At 40.2% G+C, this 18,694-nt stretch overlaps 1 protein-coding gene across 1 annotated transcript; it reads left to right on the top strand.

The window, feature by feature from the left end:
* Positions 1-5,921: 5,921 nt before the first annotated feature.
* Positions 5,922-9,109, top strand: LOC121385147 (prostatic spermine-binding protein-like). Its single transcript, XM_041515685.1, has 2 exons — positions 5,922-6,052; positions 8,863-9,109. Exons 1-2 carry the CDS (start codon positions 5,922-5,924, stop codon positions 9,107-9,109), a joined length of 378 nt encoding a protein of 125 aa, XP_041371619.1.
* Positions 9,110-18,694: the final 9,585 nt, after the last annotated feature.

The following is an 18,694-nucleotide window of genomic DNA, read 5'->3' as shown; positions in this document are numbered from 1 at the left end:
AAAATGAAAATTGCCCATAGAATTATTTCAGTAACATAACAATATCTTCCTAGTTGATGTACAATGCGATGCATTACGATTTCCTTGTTCTAGCTAACATATTGGCGGCCATCTAGGATTAAATGATGTTGTAATGCCTTAATTAGCTGGGAATAGTTCAAAATAAATTCATGGTGAATTTTGCCAAATGCAGTTTAGTTTATGTTATTAAAATCTGCTATATAATGACATACAAATTGATACAGACAAACATTTTTAAAATTTTCAGAAATATACCACCTCTTCACTAAAACTCAGTTTCTGACCATAAGCTACCCTGCTGAAAAGTCCATCATCCAGTTTTGAGATCCAGATATATGACCCTGTCAAAAAACATTGTTAAGTTTGTTACCATCGCATGGTACCAACTGGTCAAATTTGAGGAAGCAACTCATGGACGACTTTGTAAATTCGGGAACATTAATGATTAGTTATCGGTATCCGCATTGGGCTCCCATTTTTGTAGGGAAAGTGGGGGTGGATAACTACCAAACAGACACCCAATAACCAATGTATTTTTTTGTGCTATATAGGGCTACAAACGAATCACTCTGCATTTGTTCATTAATTAAAACTAATTTTGAGGGTAGAATGATGGAAATAGATTGTAACTCAGATTAACACATTTTGCACTAATATCTGTATAATATTTTGTCTGAATTTGAAGATTTGCTCCAGCACGGAAGGGAAGGGGAGGGAGGAAAGCAGTTGCCCCCTGTTTAATACGCGTATGGGTATCCGTAACTGTAAAGGTGTTGTTACGAAACCTCTCCATTTAGGTGTAATTTAACGATGAACTCGGCAATAGCCAAAACATTGGCGTAACTAAGATTTCATATCGGGGACCATCCACTCTGGGGCGGGAGAGGGTGGTACCAACACAGTCTTTTATACGTGCTGTGGGGAGACAAATAAATATTAAAAAAATTGGCGTAACTACGATTTCATATCGGGGACCATCCACTCTGGGGCGGGAGAGGGTGGTACCAACACTGTCTTTTATACGTGCTGTGGGGAGACACATAATAAAAACATTGGCGTAACTAAGATTTCATATCGGGGACCATCCACTGTGGGGCGGGAGAGGGTGGTACCAACACAGTCTTTTATACGTGCTGTGGGGAGACAAATAAATATAAAAACATTGGCGTAACTACGATTTCATGTCGGGGACCATCCACTCTGGGGCGGGAGAAGGTGGTACCAACACTGTCTTTTATACGTGCTGTGGGGAGACAAATAAATATAACAACATTGGCGTAACTAAGATTTCATATCGGGGACCATCCACTGTGGGGCGGGAGAGGGTGGTACCAACACTGTCTTTTATACGTGTTGTGGGGAGACAAATAAATATAAAAACATTGGCGTAACTAAGATTTCATGTCGGGGACCATCCACTCTGGGGCGGGAGAGGGTGGTACCAACACTGTCTTTTATACGTGCTATGGGGAGATAAATAAATACAAAAACATTGGCGTAACTACGATTTCATGTTGGGGACCATCCACTCTGGGGCGGGAGAGGGTGGTACCAACACTGTCTTTTATACGTGCTGTGGGGAGACAAATAAATATAACAACATTGGCGTAACTAAGATTTCATATCGGGGACCATCCACTGTGGGGCGGGAGAGGGTGGTACCAACACTGTCTTTTATACGTGTTGTGGGGAGACAAATAAATATAAAAACATTGGCGTAACTAAGATTTCATGTCGGGGACCATCCACTCTGGGGCGGGAGAGGGTGGTACCAACACTGTCTTTTATACGTGCTATGGGGAGACAAATAAATACAAAAACATTGGCGTAACTACGATTTCATGTTGGGGACCATCCACTGTGGGGCGGGAGAGGGTGGTACCAACACTGTCTTTTATACGTGCTGTGGGGAGACAAATAAATATAAAAAGATGGAAGAGAAAAAAACAAAATAAAGAGAGGTGTGATGGGTGGCATGACCCCATTTTCCGCCCCCCCCCCCCTCCCAGATACGCCAGTAAAAAGAAAATAGTTTACACGGTATAAAAATTGGATCAGTGCTTTTGGGGTTAAAATAAATAATATTAAATTAAATTAAATTAAATTAAATTATTATCATTATTATTATTTTTTAATTCAATTAAATTAAATTAATAAGTAACTAAGTAAATAAATAAATAAATGGGGAAAATAAAACAGTGCTTTTGGGGTTAAAATAAATAATATTAAATTAAATTAAATTCAATATAATTCAATATAATTCAATATAATTCAATTTAATTCAATTAAATTCAATTAAAAAAAATAAAAAAAAATTCAATTCAATTAAATTAATAAGTAACTAAGTAAATAAATAAATGAGAAAAATAAATAATGAAATCAATAAAGAGAGATAGAACAAAAGAAAGACCACAACGACACAAAATCCGTTTGTAGCTACCTATTCTTAGTTCCACTGTAACAGCTTTAGAAGATAATTATTTACAGTTTACACCACGCTGAGAAAAATGTGAATGTCGCGTGCATGTGGGCTATGTATCGAACTTGGGGTGTCATGTCAGGTTTTATCTGATCTTCAAATATTCACCTCTCTTCATAACGTGTCAGTATGTTTTCAGTGCGAATTATTGAAATGTAATTAATATACACACGGATCTCACATTCATTCCGCAAATATAAGGTTATTTCGTGTTAAGTGCCGATAATTGTTATTCGAATATAAGGCCCAGCATACACCAAAACCAGGGGGCGGGAGGTAACCCACTGGCAAAGCGATCGCCTGAAGCGCACGACGGATGCGCGGTCGGTTTGGATCGATACCCGTCGGTGGACCACGACTGGCTTAACCACTACTCCACCGAGGCTGGTTTCACACCCGGGGAAGGGACGTAGCCCAGTGGTAAAGCGGTCGCCTGAAGCACGGTCGGTCTGAGATCGATCCCTGTCGGTGGGTCCATTTTGGCTATTTCTCGTTATAGTCGGTACATCACGACTGCTATATTAAAGACCGTGGTATGTGCTACCCTGTCTTTGAGATGGTGCATATGCAATATCCCTTCTTACTAATGGAACAATGTATCTGGTTTCTTCTCTATGACTGTGTCAATGTGACCCTATATTTGACATCCAATAGCCGCTGATTGATAAATCAATGTGCTGAAATGTTGTCGTTAAAGAAAATTAAACACCAAAGCGAGACCTGGGTCTGAGTCTAACGAATATGGCATGATACCAGTCGAAAAAAAGAAGAAGAAATTCATTGAATTGAATATGACAAGACACTCTGCGTCTCGGCTGGCGCGAAATCCGGCTAAAGTTTGTTTTGTTTAACGACACCACTAGAGTACATTGACATGTTAATCATCGGCTATTGGATGATGGGTAATTCTAACATATAGTCTTAGAGAAGAAACCCGCTACATTTTGTTTCCACTAACATCAAGTGATATTTTATTTTGCACCATCCCACGGTCAGGGTAGCACATACCACTCCTTTGAATATGCGCTATATTTTCAACGACTAGCAACTACACAATGTTCAATCTTTACTTCTTTTCTTATTTTTTTTCTAATGCAGTAAGGGATCTTTTATAATATGCTCTATCCCACAAACAAGAAAACACTTACCACGGCCTTTGACCAGCTGTGTTGCACTGGTTGGATCGAGAAAAAAACCCCAATCAGTTGAATGGATCTACCGAGGTGGTTCGATCCTGCGACGCAAGCACCTCGAACGAGCACTCAACTGAATTAAACAAGTTAAATCCCGCCTCAGTTATGATAGATCTGTTTATCTGATTGTTTCTTTTTCTTGTTCCAACCAGTGCAACACAACTGGACAAAGGCCGTGGTATGTGCTATCCTGTCTGTGGGGATGTGCATATAAAAGATCCCTAGCTGCATTGGGGGAAAATGTAGCGGGATTCCTCTGATCACTACCAAATGTTTGACATCTAATTAATCAATGTGCTCCAGTGGTGTCGTTAAACGAAACACACTTTAACTTTATAAGACGTCGGTATGGAGACGTAATCGTGACTTAAGTCATACGGTTTTCGAGGATATCCTACTTTAAAAAATGTTATGTGGACCAGTAGATCTTAAACTTCGATTTGATATATTATACTCCAGCCAGTGTACCACAACTAACGTATCAAAGGCCGTGGTATGTACTGTCCTGTTTCTGGGATGTTGCATATAAAATATATCTTGCTACTAATGGAAAGTGTAGCGTCTTTCCTCTCTAAGACTATATGTATATGTCAAAATTACCAAATGTTTGACATGCAATAGCCGATGATTAATAAATCAGTGTGCTCTAGTGGTGTCGTTTAACAAAAACAAACTTTTTGATACATTATAAATGCACAAAACGTAGAGGGTACCGATTGTGACATGATGTCAACTAAAACGAAATCAAAGAAAGAAATGTTTTATTTAACGACGCACTCAACACATTTTATTTACTGTTAAATGGCGTCAGACATATGGTTAAGGACCACATAGATTTTGAGAGAAAACTCGCTGTCGCCACATAGGCTACTCTTTTACTACAAGCAGCAAGGGATATTTTATTTGTGCTTCCCACAGGCAGGAGAGCACAAACCATGGCCTTTGTTGAACCAGTTATGGATCACTGGTCGGTGCAAGTGGTTTACCCCTACCCATTGAGCCTTGCGGAGCACTCACTCAGGGTTTGGAGTCGGTATCTGGATTAAAAATCCCATGCCTCGACTGGGATCCGAACCCAGTTCCTACCAGCCTGTAGACCGATAGCCAACCACGACGCCACCGAGGCCGGTCCAACCCCCCCCCTCCCAAAAAAAAAACCCCCCAAAAAACCCAAAAAACCCCCAAACAACCTCGAAATCATGTTTTATATAATATTAAGGAAGGAAATGTTTTATTTAACGGCGCTCTCAACACATTTTATTTACGGTTATATGACGTCAGACATATGGTTAAGGACAACATAGATATTGAGAGAGGAAACCAGCTGTCGCCACTTCATGGACTACTCTTTTCGATTAGCAGCAAGGGATCTTTTATATGCGCAATATCACTGACAGGATAGCACATACCACGGCCTTTGATATACCAGTTGTGATGCACTGGCGGGAAATAGCCCAATGGGCCCACCGACGGGGATCGATCCTAGACCGACCGCACATCAAGCGAACGCTTTTACCACTTGGCCACGTCCCGCCCCCTGTATAACATTAAGACAAATTAGTAGTAGCTCCCTTTTTCTTTTAGCCGATTGTTTAATGTTCAGGATATCCTATAGTTCCTAAAACAAACAAATCACACAGTTGTTGGGAGCGGAGCCAGAAATGGGGGGGGGGGGGGGGGGGGGTGAATTGCGGCAGTTAGCCCCTAACAAAATACGATAAAACTAATAGAATTTTAGGGTTTGAAGTATATAACTTCCCTCAAATGGATGAAAGAACCTCTATATTTCGTAATTTTCAGGACCCCTTGGTGTCTTGCGCCTTCCATGCTCGTTCGTTCCACGGATTTGCTTGCCCGCCCTCTACCCCCACCCTCCACCAAAAAAAACCCCAACACAAATCCTAGCAACGGCCTTGGGGAGGGTATACATGGAATCTGTGTAGCTATAGTGAATCTATTTTCAACCGCATATGTTACAACTGTCGTTTATGAAATTTGAAACTTGGAACCTTCATTACAACTCACTCAGACTGTCAAACAGTATAAGGAATTATTGTAAAAAAGTATATATGAGCTTTTGCTTTTTTACTCCCTTTAAACCAAAACAGGCCACTTTTTGTTTCTCTCCTAAAATCCTAAAATAGTATTTCGAGTGTACATTTTCAAAAAAAAAAGCTGTAATAAATAATACCTTTCACGCCAAAAGCGGCATTCTCGTGTCGTGCGAAATGAAATCTCCTAACCGGGCAATGGGCGCAGACTGGAGACACTTGGTGACGGAAACCATTTCTCTTGGAGCCTTCTCATTTGTCTACGTCACGCTCGGTACGAGTTTCTTTGTTGGAATTAAACGAGTTACGTAAACGAATCTGCGAGTTCTGTTGGGATGCACACCGCCAGTGTTGCATGGACGGAGCTAGGAAGAACATCGTATCATTATTTAAATTGATTTTCTTCTTCGTGTTTTAGGGAAATGCATAAATCAGTGGAACGGAAGATTAAACACGGAATAATACGTCCAACTGAATTATTTGATTTTTGTCACAGGAAAAAAAAGAAAGGAAGAAGACAAATGTAGATTGTGATTCCAAGATTATCAGAGGATTTAAAAATAAAATAACAGTCAAAGGACGATGATTCGGAAAATGAAATAATTCGATGTATTGATGGTCAATGCCGATAAGGGTACTGCTATGTTTTGGTTACGTTTTGGTGTGGGATTGTGAGTGTGTGTGTGCGCGCGTGACGTGTGTGTGTGTGTGTGTGTGTGTGTGTGTGTGTGTGTGTGTGTGTGTGTGTTTGTATGTGTGTGTGTGTATGTGTGTATGTATATATGTGTGTGTGTGTGGGGGGGGTTGTTTGTGTGTGTGTGTGTATGTGTGTATGTATATGTGTGTGTGTGTATGTGTGTGTGTATGTGTGTGTGTGTGTGTGTGTTTGTTTGTGTATGTATGTGTGTCTGTTTGTGTGTGTATATTTGTGTGTGTATCTATTTGTGTGTGTATATTTGTGTGTGTATCTATTTGTGTGTGTATGCTTGAGTGTGTGTGTTTATGTGTGTGTATGTGTGTGTATGTGTATATGTGTGTGTATATATATATATATATATATATATATATATATATATATATATATATATATACTCTTCAAAAAAAGAAACGCAAAAGGGTACAAATGGGTTATAACTCCGATTTTATGTTTCCTACCGGTTCATGCTTTGTGAATATAAAGTCATTGCATGTCCCAAACACATTCCCACGGTTACATTCGATAAAACGCAGCTACTGTACAATAAAGTTCCAAAATGTGAATATTCGCAAAAACGCAGCCACGTCCAAACCATGTCACCACTGCACGTGCGTTGTCTGCACGTGCAACATGAACACCGACAGTATACAAGTGCAGGGTGTTCGCTTGCCTGGCCTCTGTATCTGGCCGACAGTTGACAATCCAGGACATGCCACGTCTCAGTGAACCGCAGAGAAACAATGCCATCGGCCGACTAGACGCAGGCGAATCCAGAACGGCCGTTGCCAAGGCATTCCATGTGTCCCCAAGCACCATCTCCAGACTGTGGGACCGTTACCAGCAACATGGATCAACACGTGACCTCCCTAGATCCGGTCGACCACGGGTCACTACCCCCGGGCAGGACCGCTACATCCGGGTACGCCACCTTCGGGAACGATTGACTACTGCCACCTCCACAGCCGCAGCAATACCAGGTTTGCGCAGGATATCCGACCAGACCGTACGGAACCGCCTACGTGAGGTAGGAATTCGTGCCAGACGTCCAGTTCGAGGTGTCATCTTAACACCACAACACCGTCGACTCCGACTGCAGTGGTGCCAGATTCATCGACAATGGCCTCAACTGCGATGGAGACAGGTGTGGTTCAGTGACGAGTCCCGATTTCTGCTCCGACGTCATGATGGAAAATGTCACGTGTATAGGCGTCGTGGTGAACGTTATGCGGCAAACTGCGTGCAGGAAGTGGACAGATTCGGCGGGGGTAGTGTCATGGTGTGGGCAGCCATCTCACACACTGGCAGAACTGACCTGGTCCACGTGCAGGGCAACCTGAATGCACAGGGCTACATTGACCAGATCCTCCGGCCACACATCGTTCCAGTTATGGCCAACGCCAACGCAGTGTTCCAACATGACAACGCCAGGCCTCACACAGCACGTCTCACAACGGCTTTCCTACAGAACAACAACATTAATGTCCTTCCTTGGCCATCGATATCACCGGATTTGAACCCAATTGAGCATCTATGGGACGAGTTGGACCGACGCCTCCGACAGCGACAACCACAGCCCCAGACCCTGCCCGAGCTGGCAGCAGCCTTGCAGGCCGAGTGGGCCACCATCCCCCGGGACGTCATCCGTTCTCTGGTTGCTTCAATGGGCAGGCGGTGCCAGGCAGTTGTCAACACACGCGGAGGCCACACCCGGTATTGACTCCAGATGACCTTGACCTTGGTGGTGTGTCCTATCACTTACTCACAATGGACTAGAGTGAATTGTGAACAATCCTGCAACATTTGGTAATTATCGGACTCAACATTCAATAATGAAATCAATTCTCCAAATGTTACGACAATGTGGTTTTGCGTTTCTTCTTTTGAAGAGTATATATATATAATATAGATATATAATATAGATATATATGTTTGAGTGTGTGTATGTGTGTGTGTGTTTGTGTGTTTGTGTGTGTGTGTATATATATATGTCTGTGTGTGTGTGTGTGTGTGTGTGTGTGTGTGTGTGTGTATGTGTGTATGTGTCTCTTATATATCAAAATCCTTCGTATGTTGTTATAATTCTAACCGAATATGTAATGGAAAGTTGATCGGTTGGTACCTAACCTTTACAACGGATGATCGATGTTGAGATTCCAACCGATTCCCAATACATATCATAATGCTGGTGGTGATGCCAGGAGTGATGGTGATAGTTATTGTGTTGATACTGGTCACGAAAATTATGATAGCTTTGGACATAGTAGTGGTGACGATGATGATGATGATAATGATGATGATGGTACAATAACGATTGTCCTTTACATATCGGTGATGTTAATAATTTGGATGATCGTGATGAAATGATAACTGTACTATGATGAAATGATGATCGTACAATAAGTATTGTCATGGGCATGGCAGTGATGATGATGATGATGATGATGATGATGATGATCGTTATGAAAATGATGATGTTGGTTGTTGTGGGCATGGCAGTGGTGATGATGATGATTGTGATGATGATGATATTTATGAAAATGATGATTTTGGTTGCTGTGGGTATATCAGCGATGGTGATGGTGATGATGGTGATAATATTGATGAAACTCATGATGGTGGTTGCAGTGATGATGACGAGTCTGCTGATCAAGAAGGCGATCACAAATGATCGTCAATTTAACAGTGATCATCACGTTGATTTCACGGCGTTCGTTATATACCCTTTTTATTCCAATGCTCTCCCAACCCCACCCCCGCTCGTACGAAACCAAACTAGGTTCAGCAATGACCACCAACAAACTACGAAATATATAACCATAATAATAGCTTAATACACGCTAAGAGGCGGGACGTAGCCCAGTGGTAAAGGGCTCGCTTGATGCGCGGTCAGTCTAGAATCGATCCCCGTCGGTGAGCTCATTGGGCTATTTATCATTCCAGCCAGTTCTCCGCAACTATTATATCAAAGGCCGTGGTATGTGTTATCTTGTCTGTGGAATGGTGGATATAAAATAGCCCTTTGCTACTAACTGAAAAATGTTGCAGGTTTTCTGTGATGACTACGTTTCAGAATTACGAAATGTTTGACATCCAATAGCCGACGATTAATAGTCAATGTGTTCTAGTGGTGTAGCTAATCAAATTACGCATAAACGCTATTTATTGCGAAAACGTTACCAAGCCTTGAGCACAGGCCCCTTCTTATGCTATTTTTTTTTTATAAGAGTCTTCTTCTTTTTTTCCTTTTCTTTATTAGTTCTTTGACCTCCATTAAAAGATCTGACATGAGCCAATGTCACATCATGTCTAGGCGAGCTTTCGTCATCAACAGTCATTCCGATTACATTACCAGCTGCTGAACAATTATGTGATGCACAATCTGTCATTTGTATACTTCAATTCCCTCATGTCCTTGTAAAAACGTAAATTACACTAAACGCCGGATTTTTTTTCCTCAAGGATCATAACGTTTAATGTGTTGATGTAAATAGTCCAATACCTATTCCATCTGTCACCAATGTTTTATGCAGGCATGTTTCGTGGTCTAATAGCATTGCTAATGCTGTTTGCTTGCGTCACAGGATCGAATCACTTTGGTGAATCCATTCAGTGGATTTGGTTTAATTTATCGTTACAACCAGTGCCCCACAAATGGCTAAGGGCCATGGCATGTGCTTTTCTGTCTGTTGGAAATTACATATAAGTGTGTTTTTATTGCTAACGGAACATGTAGCGGGTTTCCTCTAATGACTACGAGTCAGAATTACGAAATGTTTGGCATCCAATACCCGATGATTAGTCAATCAATGTGCTCTAGTGGTGTCGTAGATGGAAGATGAACTCCATGTTTTAATCAACTGTGCAGTATACTCTGACGTACGTGTTGCTTCTGTTCTCCGACAATGAATATAAGGTCTTTAATGTTCAGAGACGGGCGGAACGTAGCCCAGTGGTAAAGCGTTCGCTTGATGCGCGGTCGGTTCGGGATCGATCCCCGTCAGTGGGTCCATTGGGCTATTTCTCATTCTAGCCAGTGCACCACGACTGGTATATCAAAGGCCGTGGTATGTGCTATCCTATCTGTGAGATGGTGCATATAAAAGATCCCTTGCTACTAATGGAAAACACATTAGCGGGTTTCCTCTCTAAGAACGTGTCAAAATGATCATATATTTGACATCCAATAGCCGATGATTAATAAATTAATGTGCTCTAGTGGTGTCGTTAACAAAACAAACTTTCAGTGTTCACAAAGTTTGATCGGGACATGTTAAACGTTTTTTGTTGTTGTTGTTGGGTTTGTTTGTTTTTTGGTGGGGGGATACTCTTTTTTTCAACGACACAACTAAAGCACATTGGTTAATTAATAATCGGCTATTGAATTTTAAAAAAAATGATAATTGTTTATAAGCAGCAAAATATCTTTTATATGCAAGTTTCTGAGTTTAATATGTGGAATTATATAAAGATGAGATTCCATGACGTTTGATTGGACACTCTGCTTTGTCAAAGTTAAAATAGAATTTTGTTTAACGATTCCACTAGATCATTTTAATTTATTAATAATCGATTATTGTATGTTAAACATTTGATGATTATATCATTTAGTCTTTGGAGAAACCTGCCACTTTCTCCATTAGAAGTAAAGGGTATTTTATATGCATTTTGCCTTAGACACGGCAGCACATACCGCGGTATTTGATTTATTGGTAAAGCGTCCTACCAACTGGGCTAAATCCCACCCATTTGACTAGAATACATTGGTTTAGTAATTATCGATTATTGGATGCCAAACATTTGATAATTCTGACATTGAATCTTAGAGGAAACCCGCTACATTTGTCCTTTGGAAGTAAGGACTATTTTAAATTGCTTCACCACAAACAGGTTAGCACATACCACGGCCTTAGTCCAACTAGTTTCCAGAGTGTTGGTTGGCTACTTCTTGGCTTGTTATGGAAAGTTACAGTTAAAGTTTGTTTTGTTTAACGACACCACTAGAGCACATTGATTTATTAATCATCGGCTATTGGATGTCAAACATTCGGTAATTCAGACACGTAGTTAACAGAGGAAATCTGTTTTCCTACTGCAGCAATGAATCTTTTATATGCACTTTTCCTTAGACTGGAAAGCACATACCACGAACTTTAAGCAGTTGTGGGGCACTGGTTGGAACGAGAACAAATCCAATCAGTTGAATGGATCCACCGTGGTGGTTTGGTCCTGCGACAAAAACACCTCAGCCGACTGAGCTAAAACCCCCCCCCCCCCCCCCACCCGGTTGGCTTGCTATGAAACAGCTGTAACCACTTACTGCGTTACTGTACAATCGGCGATGGCTATCTAGTGCCGTGGGTCAGACCAGCTTTTTCAGTGGTAGGGACTGAAGAGGTTAGGTGGGTGCATGGACTTACTAAGAGACTAGACTCAATTAAAGTTGAGGCAGGTACATCTTAATAATGCCAGGAGTAACCACTGGACACTTTTCGAACTGATCAGACTAAGCCCACAGCTAAAAGCTGATGTGGGAAATGACAGGTGTGTGGCACAGATAGCCACAAGAGACAAGCACATGTTGGAGAGACAAGGTCTGGGATGTGCAGGTGGACAGCAAAAGAAGTTGAAGTTAGGAGCTGCCATATGTAATGAAATGAGATGGGGGACAAAGAAGAGAAATGAAAGGGGGAAGAGGGATAAAAAAAAATAATAATAATAATAATAAAAAAATAACAGGTAGGCTGTGGTTTAGAGAGATGAGAAATGACAATGGGGGAGGGGATTGACTGCCCAATATGGTTAGAAAACAATGAAATCAGTGTAACCAGGGCCGTAGTTAGGATATTTTTTTTTTTGGGGGGGGGGGGGGGGTTGGTGGGTGGGGGGGGGGGGGGGGGGCAACTGAGTAGTTGATAGTCTAAAACTCCTTAAACGGTTAACAAAAAAAATTTCTTTAAGTTTCTACGGCTACGGACCTGGAATATATACTAAACAGCAAAAGAAACGCGAATATTTCCATATATTTATTGTTTCGTGATAAAATGAATTCGGAAATAGAATGTCAAAATTTGACTTAAAATGTTCACACGACAATGATTATTTTAATAGACTCAAACATTAGTGGGATTCGAACTGAATAATTAAAAAAAAACCCCCAAAAAAACAAAACAAAAACAACAAGAAAAAAACCCAACAACAAAAAACAAACAACTAAATTAGTTATCGCGTTTCTTTCTGTGTTCTGTATATTACGAAAGTCAAATAAAAGTTTTCGGGTGTGTTGATATTAACGTCGCTGAGAGACAAAGTTAACCCTTGGTTTGCTTAGCGACATCACTAGAGCACATTGATTTATTAATCCTCGGCTATTGGATGTCAAATATTTGGTCATTCTGACATAGACTTACAGAGGAAACCCGCTACATTTTTTTCCCCTTAGTAGCAAGGGATCTTTTTGTATGTAGTATCCTACAGACAGGATAACAAACACATACCACAGCCTTTGATATACCATCGATGGTGCACTGGCTGGAACGAGAAACAGCCAACCGACGCGAATCGATCCTAGACTGACTGCACACCAGGCGAGCACGTTACCAATGGGTTACGCACCACGCCCTCTGCCCCTTCCACACCACGTGAGGAAACAAACCAAGAATGTATGTTAAAGAAACAAGCAATGTTAATATACTATAACTGTCTTATAAAAAAGAATGCCAAATACACTTTTTATATACCAAATTTATTTAACGACATTGTGACATAAATAACATATTTGCGAGTGTCATCAAACATATAGTTTCCAAAATTATGTCAGAGGAAACCAATCAACAACAAAAAAAGAAAAAAAAAAGTACACATGTGATTGGAACACAATAATTGGAGCGGAAACATACGATTTAACATACAACATACATTACTGCACGCACACATACACTCTAAAAATAATAATAAAGAAAATAGTAATAAACGATAATAGTAATAAACAAACGTAATTAAAATAGTGCGGCGAAACACATCCATTCTTAGGCGTCGTGTTTTTATTTGTTTTTGTTTTATTATGCAGATAAGTAGTAACTAAAATAGTTTATATCTTATGGAGTTTTAAGGACGAACAGACAAAATAATTGTTTCGTTTCCTAGCAACAAAACGACGTGCACTGAACCCTACTAAACAACAATATAGAACTAGCCGCATAGGCAACAATAACGAGACGATAATAATAGTATCCATAATAATAGTATAAGGAGAAAAAAACAGAAAGACAGACAGAAAGAAAAAACAAAAAAAATAATATAAACAAATTGCATCTCTCTCTTTCTCTCTTCTCTTCTCTCTCTCTCCCTCTCTCTCTCTCTCTCTCTCTCTCTCTCTCTCTCTCTCTCTCTCTCTCTCTCTCTCTCTCTCTCTCTCTCTCTCTCTCTCTCTCTCTCTCTCTCTCTCTCCTATGTGTCTCTCTCTTTTACACGTGTGTGCGGGCGTATGCATGTGCATGTATATGTGTGTATTAAATAACTTATCAATAGTATTTCAGTATTCCGTGAGATATCCTTTTCTTTTCGTTTTTTTTCTGCAAACGTAGCACCCTAGTGGTCTGTTGTTTGATATTCCTGATATCAATTAAGACTCTTCAAACAAGTAAAGGATCTCTTTTTTCCAAACACATGCCAAGCAAATATCATTCAACTTAATGACGTCATTCTACGCTGACTTTTAATCCAAAGATCACGGAACAAGCGGAAGGCATTTCAAACCAGATATTTAATTAGTTGCCATGACCATCGTTCTGTCAAAGTCACTAGTTCTTCTTTTTGATAGCATGTCGGAGTGGGGCAGTATTTCACTGGTGCTGTTGCATATATATATATATATATATATATATATATATATATATATATATATATATATATATATATATACCATATATATTGTTTTAAACCCCACATACCAGTTGTTTTCCGCTTGTTGTTTATTGCACGAGTTTATAGTGCACAATAATAATATACCACGAGACCACGTAGCGGTGAGTTGTACAAATCTTGCGCTCTATAAACGAGTGCAATAAATAACATGGGGAAACCAAATGGTATGTGATTCTGTATTTATTACATACCACGTTTGTATATTATAGTTAACAAACGTTTAAATAACACAAATTACTTCGTCTGGAAAACTGGATGACTTTTGTGGAATTGACAGAACGCCGAGTGTCCTGGTTAGGGACATTACGTCATTCGAGTGAACACGTGAACTACGTGTGTGATATTTTGTCTCACAACTATTTATCATTGAAATATTGGTTTTATTGCATGGTCAGAATGGTCGTTATTTCTATAGGAAGATTAAATGGGTATGTAATAAAATCAAGTATTATATACATAGCAATGAAATACATAGATCTACAGAAACCATAAAAGTGATATCTGGTAAAAAGTCATATTTTCACTGTATTTTAGCTACAGTGAAAATATAGATATCGTATTTACCTGTTTGTAATAGTTCATGATTCAATTATCTCCCTTTGTATCTTCATATTTAAGTTTGATGATTACCAATGCATCTGATCGAGCTGAAATAATAAATGACATGGAGAAGGGGAGAATCGAAACTGGAGGGCACTAAGGCTGGGGGGGGGGGGGGGGTCGGGTTTTTTGGGTGGGGGTGGAGCGGCACCGGAAGTTAGGGGTTTTGACGCTAAGGCGTAGGCGATTAGGCCTACGGAGAGTTAGGTTTGTCCGGGGCGGTCCCGCCCCCCCCCCCTCTTTTTGGCCAGGTCCCCCCCCCCCCACGCCAAGGTTACCGATAGAATTGACTATCCTCTTATATATTAAATAACGGTCATGCAGGGCCTTCCTGAGAGCAAGGTTGAGCCCCCTAATGTCACCAATACCTTCCCTTCTCCCAGGGCTAGTAATAGTATATTTATTTTTAGGCAGCCCGATCAATTTGCGACCAAAATATAGTAGACTAGAGCATATATATTATAGTATTTTTTGTAAATTAATTTGGCCCTTTTATTTTATGATTTAGAATTAAAATTCAAAATTGTCCCTTAAATTTTCTGTCCCGAGTCGGGCCTCTGGCATCCAGAGACTAGGCTTGGGATAGACATGCTCGAAACCTTAGTGGTATAGGAGCATGACAAAATCTAAACAACAACAACAACAGCATCTGATCGTATTTGAAAAATACCCCAAAAATGTAATTTAAACAACAGTACCAATAAAACAAAGATATAAAGTGCAATTACGATAATATATCTAAACCTAATTGGATACGAAGCTAAACAATGATGACGCAATGCCCTGTCATTGAGTGTAAGTTAACATTTAACGGCGTTTGATTCGTTTTGTTTTTGTAGGTTTTGTTTTTGGAGGATCGCTTTGTCAGGTATGTTTGCACAACAGTATTATTAAATAAATGTTAATTTAATAATTAAATACGGATAATTTTTATTCAAACTTCTTTTAAAAAGTATATGATCAAGTAAAAATTCCCCTATTATGGCAATTAAACAAAAATTTAACATGTGGTCCTTAACTTGATTTCATGAGTACATTTGTTGCAGATGATAAAATAAATAAGGAATCATATTACGGTTGTTCTTATACATCAGTAAACTATTTCGTGAACAAAAATAAATAAATAAAAAAATAAAGCCCTTAAGGACTCGCTCTAGGTTGAAGCCGGTACCGGATGCGAAGCCTGTACCTACCAGCCTTTTTTTTCCCGATGGACTTAACCACGAAACCACCGAGGCCGGCAATGTTTCAATAAACACCTTATCAGTCATAACTGTCTCTAGGCATTTTATGAATATACAATAGACGTGTTGTTTTGACAGACACCCCGCCATCCCCTCCCACTCATTTTTAACGAGCCCCCCCCCCCCCCCCCCCGTAGAATTACGTCATTGCTGAACGGTCCCTTGGCGATGTGGCTCATGATGAAGAATTTAAAAGAAAAAAAGAAAAAGAAGAAGAAAAAACCTAAATGAGGAGGCGTAATGCCGTACTCCATGGCATAGTGATTAGGTCATTGGACGCAGGGTACTGGGTTCGCAGCCCAGTACCGGCTCCCACCAAGAGCGAGGTTAACGACTCATTTTGGATCTTACAACCACGACACCGACTTCTCTTCCACTAGCAACTATCCACAAACCCACTGTCCTGGACAGACAGCCCAGATAGCTGAGGTGTGTGTGTGCCCAGGACAGCGTGCTTGAACCGTAATTACATATAAGCACGAAAATAACTTTAAACAAGTAGAAGAAAGTTTAATTGTTGCACGTTCAGTGAGTGAACAGAACTCAGCTATAATACACAGATTGCGTCAAGGCATTATTAGTAGATATGCTGACGTCCCAAAGAAACGTTACATAGCTTGAAATTGTATTATAGAAAACCAACAAATGGTATGGCGGGATATGAAAGTAGTATGAAGTTTAACACCTGAACGTCACAATGCACTTCATGATACATATATAGTATTTGTAAGGTTGTTTCTAAATTGGTATTTTCGATAAGCAACACAATTTATAAAATTATTTAAATTTTATGTATGTAAATTTCTTTTGGACGCCAGTATAGTTCAAACATTTACGTGGCTGTCAGAGCCAATGTAATGTAATCTAAAGTTGTATTACCCCATCCCTCGAACACACATACACACACACTCGCGCGCGCGCGCACCCACACACACGCAGACACATACGCGCGTGAACACACACGAACACGTCCGCGCGCGCGCGCACACACACACACACACGCACGAATACACGCGCACACACGAATATACGCATACTCATATAATATATTATGTTGTTCATCACTCCAGTTTAAAACGATAGGAACACTGAGTTAATAATTATGTCCCACAATGCACCAGAGCACTTACGATTAAAACACAAAAAAACAAGTCTTAATATAGAAACGGATCCCATCGCATATGACATTATTATGACCTTCAGTTTTCAATATTAAACACTTACCACTCCCACCCCCCACCCCCATCCTCACCCCCACCCCCACCCCAGTTTTAAATACAATCTGACTGCCCTAAGTTCAGCCAGCCGTTTTTTGCTAATGTTTGAGAAGTTCATTTTCATTTCAACTTATTTTCGTTCTTATATCCAATTAAGGTTCAAGCACACACACCCAGCTATCTGAAGGAAGAAGGTGTAGTGTTCTTACACCTAACCATTGAGTCGTTAAAACTCGCCCTGGGTTGAAGCCGGTACCGGGCTGCGAACCCTGTACCTACCAGCCTTGTACCCGATGGTTTAACCACACCACCGAGGCCGGTGTTTGCGAACTATTTTAACTGGTTCCCCAAGTGGTCGTTTGGTTTAACGTGAAGCGCATAAACCAGTTTAGTGAACGGTTGTTTTGTTTTGTGCTCGGTCTGGCTGAACTCGGCCCCGATTTAGTCTGGCTTAGATGCTAAGTATCGACTTTCATTTTGATCCCGAAAACAGACGACCGGACCTTTGCACTATGCGTCTATATTTTTTGTTCTCAAAACACATAATATAGTTCAATGGAAGTGAGGGTGAACATGTATATAATATTATAAACTGTGCCTATAAGTACTTGGACGTCAAACAAAATGACAAATAGCTGTCTGTGGGTAGTACAATACAGAAATAAAAGCCGCTCAATAGGCGGGAAACTTCGTGAAACATATTCGGATGTGTTCGATGATGTCCGTTCACATTATGTTATACATAAAACGCGGACACGATACGATAATCGCCAATAAGACATTTACTGGAACATTAACATATTTGTCTGTTATCTCACGAATAATAGTTACACAGAGTTATAATATTAATTGTGGTTTTGATATGATCATTCCCGTATCTGAAAGAAAATATACAACATCTATAGTCCGTCCCAGCCTCATACAGACGGGTTGCTTTGACAAAGGTAAATGTGTTTTGGAAATAACAAAAAAGCACCCAAAACACTATTTGTGTGTGCAATTTAGAAAAGAAAATCGACTCATAAATAAATAAATTGCAGTATATTACGTTGTATGATAAAATACGTTTCCTGTGGGAAGGACTATAGTTCCTCATTCGGTGTCGGTAAAGTACGAACAGATCCGAATGTTTCCGAAGGTGCAACGGAAAACACACGTGACACGATAGTTTACGAACACCATACTGTTTTGACAGTGCACACATATACACACACACACACAGAACCCGTGTTCACATACACGAAATGTCAATAATTGCACATACTGTAA

The sequence above is a fragment of the Gigantopelta aegis genome, chromosome 11 (genome assembly GCF_016097555.1).
Source record: "Gigantopelta aegis isolate Gae_Host chromosome 11, Gae_host_genome, whole genome shotgun sequence".
In the NCBI taxonomy this organism is placed as follows: domain Eukaryota; kingdom Metazoa; phylum Mollusca; class Gastropoda; order Neomphalida; family Peltospiridae; genus Gigantopelta; species Gigantopelta aegis.
Note: the sequence above shows the minus strand (reverse complement) of the source record. Positions and strands in the feature narration are given on the sequence as shown.